Raw genomic sequence first — 18595 nt, 5'->3', positions numbered from 1 at the left:
AACAGGCCATGCTTTAATTTAAAGGAACAGTATGTAAGAAATCAAAAGCAAATAGTCATAACATCCTCCTAATAGGCCTATGTCTTGGAAAATAACATTTGTGTTGTATTTTGACTCTTAGATTTGAAAAATTTGATAAACACCAAGAAGTAAAAAAGTAGCCACATACTTCTGACATGAAGAGAACAAGGAGCTGCTCAATTCAAGAAAGAGCTACCAAAAGCAAATTAGCTACCATGTTTATTCTGTGTTTTTTTTTTTTATTGTTGTTGTTGTTTTTTACTGTTGGTTGTTATTTTATTGTAAAGCACTTTGGTCATCCTTTGGGCTGTTTTAAAGGACTATACACATAAATCTTGATTGATTGATAACAGGCTAAATAGTGCTTCAGTAGCCTAATGTTGCCAGCAATTTCATTACACCACTGCTAATCAAATAATCAATTATTAGTTGCTGCTGCCTTAGATCATCTATTTTTTATTTTTTATTTTTTTTTGCATCTGTAGGCCTATCTATTTGTAAGAGCCCAACAAAATCACTCAAACAAATGCAGTGGGATGTCAGTGGTGTGTACCATGAAGTTGGGACGTTCACCCTCCTCCAGTTGTTTATCTGTGGTGCAGCTGCAGCGCCCCCTGCTGCCTGGTGCCCGCAGGTGACGGACTGTTATGACTCCTCTCTGTCCCTGGAGGACGGAGCTCTGCGCATGCGCAGCCAGTGAAACAAGATGGCGGAGAGTGCGGAACTGAAGGTAAAGCGAAGCCCTACATTAGCTTGACAAATAGACGTTTCACACAGCGAGATTTGAATTTAAAACCATAGCACCAATGGTAGTTGACACTAGAGACCCGATGTGTGCTGTTATTAAAGCGTATAACAACAAAACAGCAAAGCAGACTAGGCCAGACAGGCTGTTAGCTGGCTGGCTAGCTCATTAGCATTAGCTTTGTTATTGTTGCCGACGCTGCGTTAGTCTGTCCCTGCTGAGCGGCTCACCTGCACATAAGGCCACATATCTCTGTCAGGAATGGACGGCCGCCACAGTCATGTCAGTGTTTTCTAACCCAGTGGTGCTGTACGTGTTAACTCCCTGACAGTATCAGTAGTTGGCCCGGCGGAGCGCAGTGTCTGTTGAAAACGGGCTCTGTCTATTCCCTGGATGGCAAGCCCAGTTTTAGCTTCCACCAACGTTAGCGTTATTTCTGACCAGCTGTGACATTAATCCTACAGATATAGTCACTGTCCATAGCCAGGCTGGATAACATACTGGTCCATAATGGTGCTGACTGTCCAAACATATGGGTTATAGTAAACACTGTGAAATTATGAGTCTGAATCAGTCAGATGACACTAGCATCAGTCAGGCACTGTTAGCTCGTTCATGCTTTCTCCTTCACCTGCTACTATTTTGATGCTGCCAGTTATTTATTATGATAGAAAACACTCTTTGTTGCACAGTAAAAAAAAATGCATCAATATAAATCTACAATCTACATAATATGCACCACGTATATCTGGTAGTATGCAGCCAGATTTTAAGCGTCACCAGGATGTTTATGTTCGTTCAAAAATTAACCTCTTGGACGTTCAGTGATAACTAATAAAGAAATACCCTTGATTTATAAAACGAGTGTGGTTGTTGCTAACATTGCAGCTTTAAACACACTGTGTTTGAATGAAGGGGAAGAGATTATTATCATTTCCAAGGTGTACTTGAATATGTGTTTACTTGTGTAATATAATATTAATTTTACATTAATTAGAGTTGCAGTGTTTCTCAATTTCACTGTGACAATGTGATCACTGTAGGATGCATGCATGTTTGTTGTGAATAAGTCAAATTCTGTTATCAGATTTTATATTGATGATCTTTACAAGATCATCTGACACACTTAATAACACACATGATTCAAGAAAAAGTCTCTTCTGTAGTAGAAATCATTGTTTTGCATAGATACTCATGTGATAGTGTGTCCCTACTGGTGTTTTCACTCGTAAGCATGTGGTGGGGCTTTGTAAATCAAGGCTTTTAAACCTAGATTGAGTTTAAGAAAAGTGTGGTTTCTGCGTTTAGCCAGTGGGCTGTCTATGAGTGGTTGTGTTTGTTAAATACATTGTATGATGAAGTTCATAATGTTGGTCTTTTCTAGAGTTGTAGTGGGACAAAGGTCAGAGAATTTGAAGTAATATTCCTCCTCCAAGCATACATCAAAAATGATAACGTAATTGTTTGGACAATTTGCAAGATAGTGAAAGATATGAATGACTTACATCAGTTTTTCTTTTCTCATTTCACATCATTTAAGACTTAAATAGTCAGATGTTGCATTAGAGTAGGAAAATGTGTTTTCCAGGGTGTAATAGACCATTTTTTCACTCTTCGTTTCTCACCAGCAAATGGTAATGAGCCTTCGAGTTTCGGAGCTCCAGGTGTTGTTGGGGTATGCGGGGCGAAATAAGCACGGACGCAAACATGAACTTTTGACCAAAGCCCTCCACCTCCTCAAGGCCGGTTGCAGTCCTGCAGTGCAGATGAAGATCAAAGAGCTCTACAGACGGCGCTTCCCAACCAAAATGGTTTCGCCAGTGGACTTGGCTCTACCTGGCGTTCATTCTGCCTCCAGCCTGCCCGCTGGTCTTGCCCAGCTGGGATTCGACAGCCACGGTTCCCCTTCGCCTCTGCTGCCTGTTTCTTTACTTGGGCCAAAGCACGAGTTGAGTCTGCCTCACCTCCCCACCGGTCTGCACCCCGTACACCCTGATGTCAAGCTCCAGAGACTGCCGTTCTACGATGTGCTGGATGAGCTCATTAAGCCAACCAGCCTGGGTGAGTCCACTTCCTCAGCTCTGTGTCTTGTGATGAAGCTTCTTCCTCCTGTTTTGTTGATGATGAGTTCTTAAGGTTTGCTTTCTGAATGTCATGGCCTGTCTCTGGTTTCTTTTCGTAGCTTCAGACAACAGTCAGCGGTTCCAGGAGGCATGTTATGCCTTCGCATTAACACCACAGCAAGTTCAACAGATCAGCAGCTCCATGTAAGTGGGAAAGCTCTCAGGTGTAAACCGTTTTCACCTGTCAAAGGAGATGAAGAAAGGACAGAGTGAAAACAGTGCAACTACCTGACTCTTGTACAATCACATACTGAGTAGTTGTTAAATGGTGTGTGAGCTGCTCTGACCACTCTGATCTGACTTCTCTTTTTATTCTTTAGGGACATATCTGGGAACAAATGTGACTTTACTGTTCAAGTCCAGTTAAGGTATGTCTAACAAACTTAGTTTTCTTGTGAGCACAAACTTTCCTTTGTAATTGGAAGTTAAGTGAATAGTGATTGGGTGTTTAGTCGCTTATAGTTTTGAATCAACCAGAAATAGTTCACGTGTAGATGCTTTGATTTCATTCTTTCTTTAGTTGTAAGACTTATCTGAACATTGTAGAAATGTTGCTTCGTTCTAGTCTGGCTTTCACATTAAGACTTAAAAATCAAGATTTGCCATGAGAAGAGGTTCTGAGCTGTGGACTGAGGGATGTGGGGGGCTCTTGTCTCCTGCTTAAAGTTTTAAATCACTTTGAACTTAAGCCATTTTCAAATATAAACAATATGAAGATAAAAGATATATTTGGATGTTGACACATAAGTAAACGGGACAATATCCATGAACATCAGTGATTCAATTCCAGGGGACTAGTTGTTTGATAGATTACAAGCAAGCAAGTGCAAGTTATGCCCGTTACCTCAGGTCAAACCTTACATTGAACAAGACACACTTTGTTGGCTTTATTTTTAATTGAGAAAGAGAAAGAATACCTTTAATGACTTAAAAACTGACATTTTTCTAAGTTGCAGAATTAAATATTCACTGTTTGGATGAATGCCATCCTTTAAGAAGTGCTCTCCTATATCATAGATGGAGATGGCTGTACTTGACACAACTGAAATGGTAAAATAAGCAAGCAAGCCAACCTTTTTGTGAAAGTGGCAACAGAAACAAATTACTTTGACATTAGTCTCTCAACTTCTTAACTTATCACCTTATGTAATCTATGTTCTTCATTTTCAGATTTTGTTTATCAGAGACAAGCTGTCCCCAGGAGGATCATTTCCCCCCTAATCTGTGTGTGAAGGTGAATGGAAAACCGTGTAATCTCCCGGTGAGTCTGGACAGTCTGTTTATAATCTGACTTGTCATATTTTGAGTGTATCGCACCACCAGTTACTGACAGTCACATTCACTGATGTCTGATGTTTTGTCTGCAGGGATATCTTCCTCCTACCAAAAACGGAGTTGAACCAAAAAGGCCCAGCCGTCCCATTAACATAACATCTCTTGTGCGACTGTCCACCACTGTCCCCAACACAATTGTGGTGTCATGGACTTCGGAAATTGGGAGGGTAAGAATATTTAAATCGATCAACACAGGCAAAGTTTTATGAAACAGTTTTCATTGCATGAACAGAGGTCTTCTTCTTTTTGTTCACTGTTTTTATTTCTTTTGTCAGAGTTTTTCCATGGCTGTTTATTTAGTAAGACAGCAGTCGTCTGCAGTGTTGTTGCAAAGACTACGGGCCAAAGGAATTAGGAACCCCGATCACTCAAGAGCCCTGAGTAAGTCATGACTTGATTATATAATAATGATATATATATATAATATAAGAACATGGAAATTGCAACTGCATGTTTGAGTGATTAGTGGGAAATGGAAAAGACCATTACAACAAGTAACTGAGTTCATATATCATAACTTCTGATATTTGTACCCTTTATCACACAAAGCTCCCAGGAAATATTAAATCCTTTTGAAAAAGATTTTTTTTTTTTGTCAAATGAACACAATCATGTAGGTGTTATTTCTCCTCTATCATGTTTTTATATGTGGGGTTGTTAAGTTGTAACTGTTTTTAAATCAAATGGCCTTTATTGTTTTATTCAGTGTTTCTGTTTTGCTCATTCTTTTTCACAGTCAAAGAAAAGCTCACCGCTGATCCAGAGAGTGAGATTGCCACCACCAGTCTAAGAGTCTCTCTCCTTTGTCCCGTAAGTATTTCTAGTCTCCACTATACTGCTCAATAGAAAAGCCTTGTAAAGCAAATTCTGTTTTGTGAAAAGAGACAAAACAGTTACAGAGTTACACAGTGGTGTTTTATGCAGTATGAGAAGTGATGCATTTTGTGTGTCCTTTGTGTTTTGTTTTAAAGCTAGGGAAGATGAGGCTGACAATCCCTTGCAGAGCGCTCACATGCTCACACCTTCAGTGCTTTGATGCTACACTTTATATCCAAATGAATGAGAAGAAACCGACCTGGGTGTGTCCAGTCTGTGACAAGAAGGCACCGTATGAGCACCTCATTATCGATGGGTGAGCACAACATTGCATCTACTTAACTGGACTGTTCCACTTTGATGAATTGTCTTGTAATGAATGAAACAAACTGCATATACAGTTGTATGTATTTGTACTGCTTGATCTTTCGCTGAAAACTGTAATTAGTGTATTGTTTGTTGTATCCATCTGTGTGGTCAGAGCCTAACATAATGTAAGACCAACACTGAAATACACAACCTTCATTAGTTTCACTGAGCCCCCATGTTGGCACCGCTGGGGGGGGTTACTAACCACGGTGATCCAGCCAAAAGACAGAAGGTTGTTGGCTAAAAAGTTGAACCTCATTCATATTTTTCATGCAGTGTTATTTGATATCACACATTTGCTGGTGGATATAATTTGAACAGGGTCACTTTGCAGTTAGCTTGGAGAATAAAATAATTGCTGCTGTAAAATCTCCCTAGAGCCGCAGAATCCTAAATTCTATATAAAGCACTGTCAAGTCTCATGAGTATTCAAACACGTGGATCTACTAATTTAAACATACTTGAATTTTTATGTCTCATGGTCAGCCACAATGTAATGTGCCCCAACTAACGGAGTCCCTCACATTTTTTAAGACGGTGCTGTGTCCAGTCTGACTGCCTCGGCGTAAACTGCGGCCTGAAAAAGTTCCAAGTAGTGAAGTATTAAATTTAGTTTTCACAAATGTCATGCTCTTTTTCACAGGTTGTTCATGGAAATCTTGAATAGCTGTTCTGACTGTGATGAAATCCAGTTCAAAGAAGATGGGTCATGGGCGCCTATGAGATCAAAGAAAGAGGTGCAGGAGGTGTCTGCCTCGTACAATGGCGTAGACAGCGGTATGTAGCACGCAGCTTTCATATCATTCAAGTGCGCGTTTGATTGCAGGCAGTGCGTAACTTCACTGTTTCTTTTTAGATTCGCCTCGGAAAGACTCACATGATCAGAAACGATCTCATGACAACAACAAGCAGGTTGATGTGATTGACCTGACACTGGACAGCTCTTCAGAGGACGAACTAGATGATGAGCCACCTCCGAAAAGGCCCTGTCCCTCACTGTCACCCGTCTCTCCACCTCCAACCAAGGGGTGAGTCTCCAAACAGCTACAGGGAAGGGAAGTGTGACCTTATACAGTGTAGCTAATCACTCTCTTGCTTGGTCTTCCTTGAATAATGAGTGATGACAGCAGAATTAGGAATATATTTAACTTATTTTATTATTGCTTATTGTGTTAAACAATTTTGACACTTCAAAGTACAGATTATTTCATTTAATAATCAGAGCATTTACAGTATTTATTCAAAAACAGCGAGGTGAAGCATATAGGCAACGGTTCTCTCTCAGGTTCAGTGACAGTTGGCTGGCGTGTGTGTGTGTTTGCCCGCCTACATGTTTTAATACTGCTACTAACAGTAATAATAATAAATTATTACATTAATGGAAAAACAAGCCTCATCTCATCCTGACATCACCAAGATCATTATCTGTCATCACAGTCCTAACAGTCGGTGAGATAATCTGGGTCGTGTTACCTTTGTCTCTAACCTGATGTGCCTTGTTTTCTGTCAGAGTACTGAACCTACACAACCAGACCTCACCTGTGGCCAGAGCTCCCAGCATGCCCCCTATGGAAACCAGCTACATTCCTCCTCCTCCGCCTCTTATCCAGGACTACCGCCACTATTATCACACAGCTAGTGACCTGCCAGGTAGACCTGTCATCTGACATACAGTCGTCTGTTTAGTAGCTACAATTACCACATGGTCATATTATTTCAAACAGAAAATCTTGATCACAGTAAATATTCTCTCTGTCCATGCTGGCTGAGACGTAATTACCTCTCTTGGTGCAACTACATCACTTATCTGTGCAAATAAAACATCTGAGATCACTGAATCACTTCACAGCCAGTATGGCAGAGGAGAGGGAATGATCATGATAATCATTCTCTCACTGTACGTAGTTTTTATTGAGACAGATTTGATTTTTTTTTTTTTAAATGCATCATTTGTTGCTTTTTCAAATATCTATAACTACAATGTGATTGATGTGTATTCTGAATCAGGTCTTCTTCTTCTCTCTTGCAGATCTAAACTTCTTCTCCTTCCTCCAAGGCGACAATCAGGTACAGTTTATGTGAGAGCTGAGCGATATTCAGAAATTGTCTGACCTAAAGTTCTTAACAAATAGTTTCTTCTCCATTCACAGAGCTTTATAGAGCTGGTTTACTTTGATTTCTATACAGATACAGTAGACTTCAGATTCATTGTCTCTGTTATCACTTCAACTTCAACTTTACTTACTTCATCTGTCATACAAAAAATGTAACACAAAGTGCTTCACAGGTTAAAATCATCACACACCATCTGTATATTGATATTGTGATGTGATGTTATTTTCCAGCAAACCAAACCTTCATCGATGTGTGTGATAAATCAATATGCAGCACCAGTGTAGATAGCTTTATGTTGGAATGTATTGATTTAGGAGATTAATATTTAATTCCTATTGGTATTTAAAGCACAATAAGATGTCAGGCTGTCAGGAGTCCTTGCTGGCGGGGTTCAAATCTGGTCCAGGCTCATCGCTGCCGTTGTCATGTCATTCACTCTATCCTCACTGACTCAAATTAAAAAAGAAAACTAACAAAGCATGGTCTGAAGTACACACGTTTTTATTAAATGATTTATTCGAGCAGATGAATGAAGCAGAGGACAGTGTCAATGGGCAGCAACATATACTCCTGTACTGTTTAAGCTTGCTTGTTGAGTAACAGTCATGTTTTCTGTTCTGTTAGCATTACAACATGGTGATGGCTGCCGCAGCAGCTGCATCGGCGTCCGCCTCAGAGGACCACGACGTGCTCCTCAACCGTTTCCTACCCTACGGCTCCTCTCAGATGCTACGGGAGCAGCCGGGCACCCCCGGGAGCAGCACGCTAGCAGCCACCAACGGAGGCAGCAACAGTGGCAGCACCAGTAGTTTGGTGTCTTCCAGCAGTCTGCGAGACCGTGACAAAGACAGAGAGCGGGACAGAGACAGGGACAGCCACAGCATCTCAGGATTGTCAAGGTCCTCGGTAGAGGCGGCGGCGGCGGCAGCGGCCATTTATGGCTCAATATCTGACGTTATCTCTCTTGACTAGATCAACAAAGAACTGAAAGACAAGGGAGACCTCGAGAACAGGAGTTCTCTGTAAATAAGGAAGAGGAAGATGAAAGAATACAGTCCTATGTACAGAGAGGAAAATCTATTTTCAATTTTACTTATCATATGTATATAAACTTAGGACGCTTCTGGTCCGGTGAGTTACTTCAGTTGATATTTTTCTGTGAATACTGAAGACTTTTTCACACCTCTTCATGTGGTCCTTTGATTATATTGTACCTTTTGTACCTGGTTTTTACAGTTTTGTTTCGATATTCCATGTCAATGGCATTATTTCAGTATGTTACGTGCACAGAACCCAAGGAGCTGACACCTTATGGAACATGATATTTAGAATATAAAGAAAATGGGCATTGTTATAGATGTACAAAAGGCAAGTCACAGAAAAACAGGAAAATGTGTAACACTTTCTTTATTTTCTAAATGGCATCATTTCTGTCAAAAATGTTTTGACAGCAGAAAGATCTGGCCGTTTTTGCCATCACTGTAGATTTTTCTGTACGACATTCATGCTGTGGTCATATTATTTTTAAGGAATTATTTATGATGTAAGTTATGTTGGATGTATGCTGTTTTTTTTAAGGAAGCATTCCCTATGCCTCTAGAAACTGTTGCCACTAGAATTGCAAAAGCAAACGCTACATCCCTCTGTTGTCAAAAATCTGCACTCTCCTCCCTCTCCTTTCACTCAATTGAGATATGAACATTGAAGGTACAGTCACAGAGTTCAGACTGTATTCAAATATAAATTAGGAGTCACTCAGTTTTGTATGATCAGACATTTTCATTGTGAATGAATGGAACCAGTCCAACAAGTGGCTTTCCTCCTATTATGTGATATAATTTGACCTCTATACACAACTAAGATTTGCAAAATATCATGTACTTTCTTTTAAGGAACAGCTATTTAAATTTGCATATTAGACTTATTAGAATATGCACAGAAGACTACAGTGAAGTGGCCGGGCAACGTCAACAAATTTCTGCTCCACTTTGAAGACAAGGCTAGTTTCTGGTCCACTTGAAGTATTTATTTAATTGAAAGGATTAAAAAGTGTTCAGTGAGTGCAAGTGGTTCAATGACATTTCATGGTATCTTTGTGTTGATATGATTTTTAGCACTTGCATTTTTACATAAAGGTTGCGTGGAGCAGTGAAGCGTTCACAGTTGCAGTAAAAACGTCAAGAGTAGTTTTCAGCTTTGCATGTCTTTGCGAAATTACCTGGAAGCTCACCTGTTTGAGTGCTATGCTGGTTCTTAGTGAGTCCATGGGAAGCATAGCCCTTTATTTTGTTGTTTAGTGTATTTACAACAGCCTTTAAGATAACTGTGATAGCTTAGTCTTTGAGTGTATCACAACATGCATTTTGGCCCAGAAGTTAAAACTATTGAAGTTATTATAGACGCCTCCCCTCCCTTTATTTTTCTTGACTTGTGCTTACAATTAGGATTATTTATTATCATATATATTTCCAGCATTTGTTTGATTCGTGGATATGCATTGCTGTCATTGTATGTGATATTTCTTTTGTAATTATATAATTAATGCTATTTAAAGATGTCATTGTTGCTTGACATGCATTGTAACATTTTTTTGTTTCTCTGTCCGTTTTACTATCAGATGATGTCAATAACTCAGTAGAGGCTTTGATCATTTTGAACCGCTACAAGGTCTACTGTGCTGTTTGATATTTGTAAGAATTAAACAGATATTAAGAAAGTGCATCGTTGTAGTTGGTCTAGGGGCCAATTTATTTTAATTCTGGTTGTTTGACAAGAAATACGAGCTTAACATGTAAATTAGGTGGGATAGTATAATAGTAGATAGTAAAGCAGCTTAAAAATTATATTAGATGTATTGACTGCTATTATTCCCAGCTGTTGACCACATGTTGGACGATCAATTGTGACATGGTGGCTCAGCCGGTGTTGGATTCAGTCCTGAGATTGGCAAAATATAAAAGGAGCTTTACATGTCCTCCCTCTGGAATAAAAGTTAGTAATTAGTCAATTAATAAATCAATTTCCCTATTTTCTCTTTAAAATATGGGGATTACCTGAATTTTGGAACAGCATCTGTAAACACATTTAAAAGGGGCTTTTAGCAGGAGCTCTTGTGAATACACATGAATGGAATAGCAAAGAGTATACTTCCCAGATTAATTTAGTGATTTAATTTTAAAATTGAATTACCGGTACTCATTTATAATTACTGACATAATTAAATGCTGTACAATCATTAATTTGGCAAATTAATATTTTTTTAGTTATTTGACTTCACTTGATCATTCAAATGCACATTTAATTTCAGTTTATAGTGAATGTATTAGTTTATAAATTTTTACTAATTAAACACTATAAAAATTGATGATTTTCCAGTGGCATACTCCTGGCTCCATAACAAGCTGCCTTAGATCTTAACTGCTGTGTAGTAATTGTGTTAGTGATGGGCGGCTCAGTTCCAGTCAGGACTGTCAGTGAATCTGCACAATACTTGTGCCATGCACTGGAACACAGCCATTATTCATGTTATTAGTAACACATTGTTTGTTTGTTTTTCTATCATGTGACGGTGTGGGAGGTGTAGACAGGTGTATAGATGGGGGAACTTTGAAACACTGTGCTGGATTTGCGCATTAGGTTTGATGGTTGCTCTATACAGGCTGTTAATTTGTCAACTTTTGGTTCCATGCAGGGATGTAGTTGTGTTTGTTTACATACATGCACCTTTGAATTTTCTAAGCGTAACCACTGTCCCTATGGTGGTGAGTGTACCATAAACTAATGCATACATTAGTCAGGTATAACTGACCACATGACCTACTGTTTAACTGACCATATGAGTAATTAATAGTCATCATGTTGTATTTGTATTCTTTATTTCACATGTAAAAATATTTGTAAAAGATACAATATAAGCATAGCCCTAATCCTAACCTCAGGGACAATTCTTACTTCCAGGTTACCTACTATGATAAAGGATTGTGTCTATATTGTCTATATTAGGCTATTTTGTAATAACAGTGTGAATAATCTGTATTTCAGCTGTTTTTGTTCATTTCTTCTTCTTCTTCTTTACATTATCAATGATGCATGCATGGATATTCAAACACTCAGAAAAGTGGAAATGAATTTCTTTTTTTTCTTCTTTTTTTAAACATCTATCCTGAAGAAGAGGCATGGGGGGCAGGAGGTAAGTAACTCTGTAGATGGCTTCAATATTGTCTATAAAATTACATTCTGAGGAGCTTGAACATTCTGGAAAGTCGTCAATTAGTTACTCTTTGATAAGCACTGATTGGTTGATTGATAAGCATCTCAGCAGTTACCTGACCTGAGAGTAGGAGACAAGAGACCTCTAAACAAGAAGAAATTCGGCACTTTTTAATTAAATAAATACATAAATAAATAAAAATAAATTGAAAATAAGAGATTCCACTGAAATGTAAAGTAGAAATAATATCAAAGAAAGTCTATTTTAATTTCACGTTTCACGTATTTACGCAGTCTGCGCACGTAGTTCCGTTTGGTTTCACGACGTCCATCTTAGGTCGCGGCATTAATGCGTCATCGCGTTGGACATGACGGTTTTAGAGAGCGGCGCCGTTTCTGACTGGAATGGGAGCTGGCAATTTTTCCCATATTTTGATAGTTTAATCCTTGAATGGCGCCGAAACAGGACCCGAAGCCCAAATTTCAAGAAGGTAACTAGCTGCCTGTTTCTCCTCCGAGAGATGAGTGGTCTCGGTCAGCGCTGTTTGAAATGTTAGCTGGTCGATGGTCGGAAACTGACACTGGCGCCGTCGAGCAACTAGCGCCGTTAGCTTTCATTGTTGTTGCTACGAACACACACAAAACACACCTCGGCCGGCTTAAGGCGCCACTTTAGTCCGGTGTGGAGTAGCTTCCTACAGTAACAGTAGCCCACCCGTAGCACAGTGTATGGCTTTAATTTCAGGATGCTGTCGTCGGCCGTTAGCTGAGAGCAGTAGCAGCAGCTTCATTCATGCACCTCAGTGACTCACCGCCGCCTCCAGAGCCTCCTCGTCAGCCATGAATAACCTGCTGCTCCCTCACTAATGCTCCGCTCTCTGCAGCTCGCTTTAATGTGTACAGAGGTCAGGATACTGTCCGTACTGCAATGGACTTTGTGTGGTCAGTCAAGTGAAAGAAGTACATAATAGATATTTTTATTTTAGTTACCAATTGAGGTATATATTTAATCACTGAGGTCATGAATTATATAGAGTAGAATAGCACCCGTTATTGTTATTAGGACCAAAGTATATGCCACACAGTATTTTAGACTGTTTTGATTACGTTATGTCTGTCATATAAATTAGAAAAATGACTATGGCTGTCTTAATTGACGCTTAACTGAGTAAATTAACTGGATGCAATTTAGAGAAAAGAGCAGTCAAGCAATTACTGAGTGAGATCTATTGTAAGTGATTTACTGATCACTAAAAAATCTGCCTTCTGCAGTGTGAGGATTTTGTCTGATGTGCACAATTATTCAATTAGTGTCTTTGTATTTTAAAGCCATAATAATTCCATTTAGTGAAATATTAAACATGTAAAATTATAATTGAGTTAATCAAAAAGCCTACCCTTCACAGATCGAGTCTAGTCTTTTATTAAAGTCTTACTGTAGTGTGTAGTCTAATTCATAGACTCTACACATGTGTGATCACTTTACATTTTGAGCAGTTGCTTGGTAATTACTGTTCTCAGGGCTTTGAATGAGATTGGTGTTAGTCTATGATCAGAGTGCTTAGGATTTAAAATTAAATTTAAGATGTACTAATTGTTTCACTTCAGTCTACCCTGACCCTAGTTACGAACTCTCAGCGTGCGTGTGTGTGCAAGTAGTTCAGATGGCTTCACAGTTTCATTTTGTTGTACTTGGACTGCACTCATGCTGACTTTATTGACCACCACTCTGTTCAGGTGAAAGAGTGCTGTGTTTTCATGGGCCATTGCTCTACGAAGCTAAGGTAGGCTGCCGGAGTTCTCTGATCTTGTGATCATCCTCTATGTCTCTGTCATTTTTTTTTTTTTTGACAGTGAATCCTGTCTCTCTTTGCAGTGTGTTAAAATAAACATCAAGGACAAACAAATCAAATATTTTATTCATTACAGTGGGTGGAATAAGAAGTAAGTTCTTTCGTTCAGATAAATCAAAACTTTAACATTAATAGTGGGAAGATTTCACAGGTGCCTGATGTCTGTCTTGATGTTTTCTCTTTCAGCTGGGACGAATGGGTTCCTGAAAGCAGAGTGCTTAAGTATGTGGACAGTAATCTGCAGAAACAGAAAGAGCTTCAGAGGGCAAATCAGTAAGTCTACTCTCTCTTTTTACTTAATCTTAGCAACTAACTTCACACTATCACTCATTATAAAGCCCATAGTAACAAGCAGTGACAAGAAGAGCATCTACTTTTGGTAGCACAATGGAAAATATTAAAATTTCCTGCCACTTGATTGACAGCACAGCCAAAACAAAATACAGATGAGGTTCACAAAATACTTACTAATATAATAAATGTACTGCTCATTGTGTTGTGAAGTCAAACAGATGAACTGACTTTAATATGAATAATGTATTCTCATTTAATGGGTTTGTTTTATTTTCTTACTTTAGAGACCATTATGTAGAAGGAAGAATGAGGGGTGCTGCGCCGAATAAGAAGATACCTGCTGCATCGCAGAAAAATGATGTGTGAGTGCAAATCATCTGTCATTCTACCTGTCACCTGCTGTGATTTTGCCTCTAAACGGCTTTAGGGGTGTTATAGCTGTTAATCATTTTGTGTTGTTTGTTTTCCCCTCTAGGAAAACCAAAAAGAACAAACAGAAGAGTAAGTATGCAACGCCATTTAAATATTATTCTACAGGTTTTGCACAAATGTGTTTCCATCGTCGGCATTGCTCGAGGCTGTCGCAATAATATCACAGTAATAGTTTATCACTTTTATGAATAAGGTAACAGGTGAACATGTTTCTGTTTGTGCAGCTCCTGGACCAGGTGAAGGTACAAGTTCAGGAGGAGACCCAACACACCCTCCACGAAAGAAGAGGGCACGTGTTGACCCAACAGTTGAAAGTGTAAGTTTGTGAATTATTGTTCTGGTTGGTAGTTTGGTTCATTTTAGTTTATTTACTTTATCTTATTATTTAATCTCATCCTGTCTGCTCAGGAGGAGACCTTCATAAATCGAGTGGAGGTGAAAGTAAAGATCCCTGAGGAGTTGAAACCGTGGCTTGTGGACGACTGGGACCTGATTACACGGCAAAAACAAGTTAGTAACAAACAAACTTGAACCAATCACTCAGCATTTTGTTCTTACGTTTTGTCATGCCATGTGTGTTTGGTCTTTTTTGTGTTCTGCCTTCAGCTTTTCCACCTACCTGCCAAAAAGAACGTCGACACGGTCCTTGAAGATTATGCAAACTACAAGAAATCAAGAGGAAACTCTGACAGCAAGTAAAAATACACACTGTTACTTGTCTCACACGGCCATCCAAAACATGACATGCTTTTTTTATCCACTTTTCCAGCTCAGTGTGTTGTAAAGGCATAACTTTCTTTCCTCTTCACCATTTAGGGAGTTTGCTGTGAATGAGGTGGTCGCTGGTATCCGGGAATATTTCAACGTCATGCTGGGGACACAACTTCTCTACAAATTTGAGAGGCCGCAGTACGCAGACATCCTGGCCAACCACCCAGATACATCGATGTCTCAGATCTATGGCGCCCCTCACCTACTCAGGCTCTTTGGTACACACACTCGCACAACATCACATTGTTGCATTATTTACTGCTGAGATGAGCAGCGTTGACTTTACTGGCTAGAAACATTAATGCCATTACATAGTTAAAAAGATAATTTCCCAGATTCCTGTCAAAATATTGGTTTATGTTGTGTGTTTAAGTGGGAAAAAAAGTTTGCTGATATATAACTGTCTGATTTTTACATTTTTCAGTATTAATATTAATATCGGCCTCAAAAATGACGATGATGATGATTAAAAGATAAAATGAAGAAATGGACCCCAAAATGTCTCTCCTTATCTACAAGAAAAGCCTTTTGTGAAGGCTGTGAAAACATTTAATTAACACTGAACTGTAGCTTCTGTGTGCCAGATCTGCAAACAGACTTCATCCTCTTTTGACACAGGGTACATATTGTAACAGTTTTTTTTAGTCATGCTCTTTAATATCCTTAAAATAAAAAGAGTCTGATGACATTTGGAGAGGTGTTTTTGGCTTAAAACAGAAAATCTATGAACTGGTGCAAAAATCAAGCCAACATAACTCCCTAATCTGTTAATACATCATTTTTATATATATATAAAAAAAGTGCTGCACATAATAGTTGAGTTATAAGAGTGCTCTCTGCTGGAGCCGCTTTTAACTCTCTTTGTAAAGATCAGCCCTCCTCTTCATCGACCACCCGCTTTATAAGCTTGAATTGTGCCGGTTAAGTGGAAATATTGAAGTGTTTGTAGAGGCATTATACATGAAGACAAGGTTAGTGGTTGTGCAGCATTTAGAAATCTGTCTTTGTTTGGTTTTCAAAGTGAGAATCGGAGCCATGCTGGCGTACACTCCGCTGGATGAGAAGAGCCTTGCACTGCTGCTCAGTTATTTACAAGACTTCCTCAAGTGAGTATTCAAAACCTGACAAAGCTGTTAATAAAACATGTATTGATTCCTCTGCAGCAGAAATGAGTGAAGTGTTGCTCCATTTCAGGTATCTTGTAAAGAACTCTGCGTCGCTCTTCAATGCCAGTGACTATGAAGTTGCCCCTCCAGAGTACCACCGCAAGGCAGTTTAAGTTTTTTTTTTAATTTTAGGAGCCTTTGTATGTTGACGTTTGGAGGTGACATTTTTACCTGTCGAGAGGATGGGATTTCACAAAAAGCCTTTGGAGAACGGATTGTGCGAGATCTGTTGCTTTTTATTAAGGAAGAACCAGAGCACGATGTCACACTAATCCCTGGACAAATTTAATTTTCTTTCATGTGGAAAGCTGCTGAGTACGCTCTTCCTGTATTGGTATGTTTTTCAGTACCACCTTTTAGTTTCTAAGATACTTGTTTTGTCCGATATTTTCCAAGATCTCTTGAAAAGGAATTTCATCTTTTTTTTTTGTTTTGGTTCAGATGCTGGCTAAATTTGTCTTGTAGGCTGTCATCATTTTCTAATAAAAGTCTTTCATTCTCTAGTTATTGATCTGTTTTTGCTTCAGAGGTACTTAGGTCAAGTATTTCAAAGATTAACCATGTTTGGATAGAACCATGAGAAATGTTAACACGGTGGCAATTTCCTGTTACTCATCAATTTGAATCATTAACTGAACATTTCTAACAAAAGAGTTTCAGATTTCATATGTTTCCTACTACTTCGTGTTCCACAACTGATCACAGTGTAAGAACAGATGACATCGATGATGCAGGTAGTTAAAGAGTAAGACTTTGATTCCCCCTGTTCAGCATTTAAGCATGTGTGGTGCAGTGTAATTGTAAGCAGATACACCGTAGAGTGAATTCCAAAAGTAAGAAACCACTTACCAGTACCTGGAGTGGTCTCATACTTTTAGGCCCTACTATCTGTGTTCATGTGTAAGTGTAACCTACTGTAGAAGTGGAAGCTGCTCTATAAACAGAACAAATAGCAACATAACACACATTAAATATTATAAAAGGTGTTTTCATTAGAGAAATAGTAATTCCTAAAAATCGCGTGCATTACTAAATACTTGTACTCTTTATCTGTGACTATATGACTGTTATCTTACAGTTTGTTCTGCAAAGAACAAAAGAAAACTATTCTTACCTCCAACGTCATCTATTGCAGTCATGAATGTACAAACTTGAATGTTGTTATACATTTCCTGTTTGAAATTCGGTTCCTGTACCTCCCGGTTTCTGACGTCTGCACTGCTAGACAACATGCAGCCAAACAGGGAGGGGTTCCCAAAGCTCAACCAGGAGTTTTATAATGCTGACGACAAGTTTTAACACCGGGAAAGAGATATTTCACTGATTGCCACCATGCTGGCTGACTCTTGGACTAAGGCCTCCAGCTTCACTGTGTCCAATCCTATTTAAATCCTCTATATTCAAGTCCTCTCTCCTCTTTTTTTTTTTTTTTTTTTTTTTAACCATACTGTTTATTTGTACTTCCAGATTCATGTAAACATGATACCCATGTAAAATTATATGTGCATTCACATCGGTGGTTTGTAGATGGTTGCACAAACTCCAGGCTCTTTAACTCAGGCACAGCTGCTGCTGGCTTTAAACAAACACCTGTGGGTCTAGTTTTAATATTAAAAGTTATATTCAGAAATTCAAAATAGATAGTAGATGCTTAAAAAAATAGATGTAGTTGAATGCTCCAAAAACCATTGAAATAACATTGTTTTACCACATAAACAGTTTCCAAATCTCAAGAATGAATGTCAACTCTCTTACAACAGTCCATGCTGAGAATTACAGAGGTCATTATTAATCTAGATAGTTTTATATGCATAGTCATCAGGTCATCAATTACATTAGGTTGTAGGTGGACCAAATACACTACTTTTGATCTGACTGTATTGTGTTGGCACGTAGCCTACTAGAAACATGTTATCAATGACTGAGCTTCTACTGTTCAGAGGTCAGTTGTGGCACTGCAGCAGCATTGGGCAGCTCCTCCTGGGAGCAGCTGGTGTAGAGCGCGCATCAGGTATGACAGAGATAAAGCAGTGACATTGACAGCAGAGCGATAGCTTCTTGGTTAGCAGAGAAGCTAAGATGCTCGTTGTGCTGTAGGCCATGTGCAGTCGAGGCGGGTTGTTGGTAAATAAATGCTACAGTTCCTGAGACCCACTACAATGGCTGCCCGGCTCTGCTCGTCTCCCTGTAAAAGTCCCCTCACACCACTGTACTCAGGTATGTGACTACCCCTGAATCTGTTTTTGTGAAACAAGAACTACATTATAAATAAATTAAAAAATTAAAAACTAGATTTTCATCGGAGGTAAACCAATACTACATGGCCTGTTTTGGTTTTTTTTTTGT

The 18595-nt window shown here is 39.0% G+C and overlaps 2 protein-coding genes across 3 annotated transcripts; both read left to right on the top strand.

The window, feature by feature from the left end:
* The first annotated feature begins 706 nt into the window (after positions 1-706).
* Positions 707-10180, top strand: pias1b (protein inhibitor of activated STAT, 1b). Its single transcript, XM_083973015.1, has 14 exons — positions 707-751; positions 2395-2827; positions 2949-3033; positions 3210-3257; positions 4060-4150; positions 4257-4391; positions 4500-4605; positions 4961-5034; positions 5196-5356; positions 6053-6186; positions 6266-6437; positions 6920-7059; positions 7439-7476; positions 8149-10180. Exons 1-14 carry the CDS (start codon positions 728-730, stop codon positions 8494-8496), a joined length of 1989 nt encoding a protein of 662 aa, XP_083829141.1. The 5' UTR covers positions 707-727; the 3' UTR covers positions 8497-10180.
* Positions 10181-12093: 1913 nt separating this feature from the next.
* Positions 12094-16738, top strand: morf4l1 (mortality factor 4 like 1; the record flags this gene model as incomplete). Of its 2 annotated transcripts, XM_083973158.1 has the most annotated exons (12): positions 12094-12224; positions 13471-13517; positions 13610-13677; positions 13773-13859; positions 14165-14242; positions 14356-14381; positions 14537-14628; positions 14721-14822; positions 14919-15007; positions 15129-15301; positions 16105-16189; positions 16278-16738. In XM_083973158.1, the coding sequence occupies 12 exons, from the start codon at positions 12185-12187 to the stop codon at positions 16360-16362; spliced, it is 972 nt and encodes a 323-aa protein (XP_083829284.1). In that variant the 3' UTR covers positions 16363-16738. The 2 variants fall into 2 exon arrangements, with proteins under 2 accessions (XP_083829284.1, XP_083829285.1); XM_083973159.1 differs by lacking the exon at positions 13471-13517 and having other exon boundaries at positions 12102-12224.
* Between the last annotated feature and the right edge of the window lie 1857 nt (positions 16739-18595).

Source organism: Trachurus trachurus (genome assembly GCF_905171665.1).
Source record: "Trachurus trachurus genome assembly, chromosome: 6".
NCBI classification, from domain to species: domain Eukaryota; kingdom Metazoa; phylum Chordata; class Actinopteri; order Carangiformes; family Carangidae; genus Trachurus; species Trachurus trachurus.
Note: the sequence above shows the minus strand (reverse complement) of the source record. Positions and strands in the feature narration are given on the sequence as shown.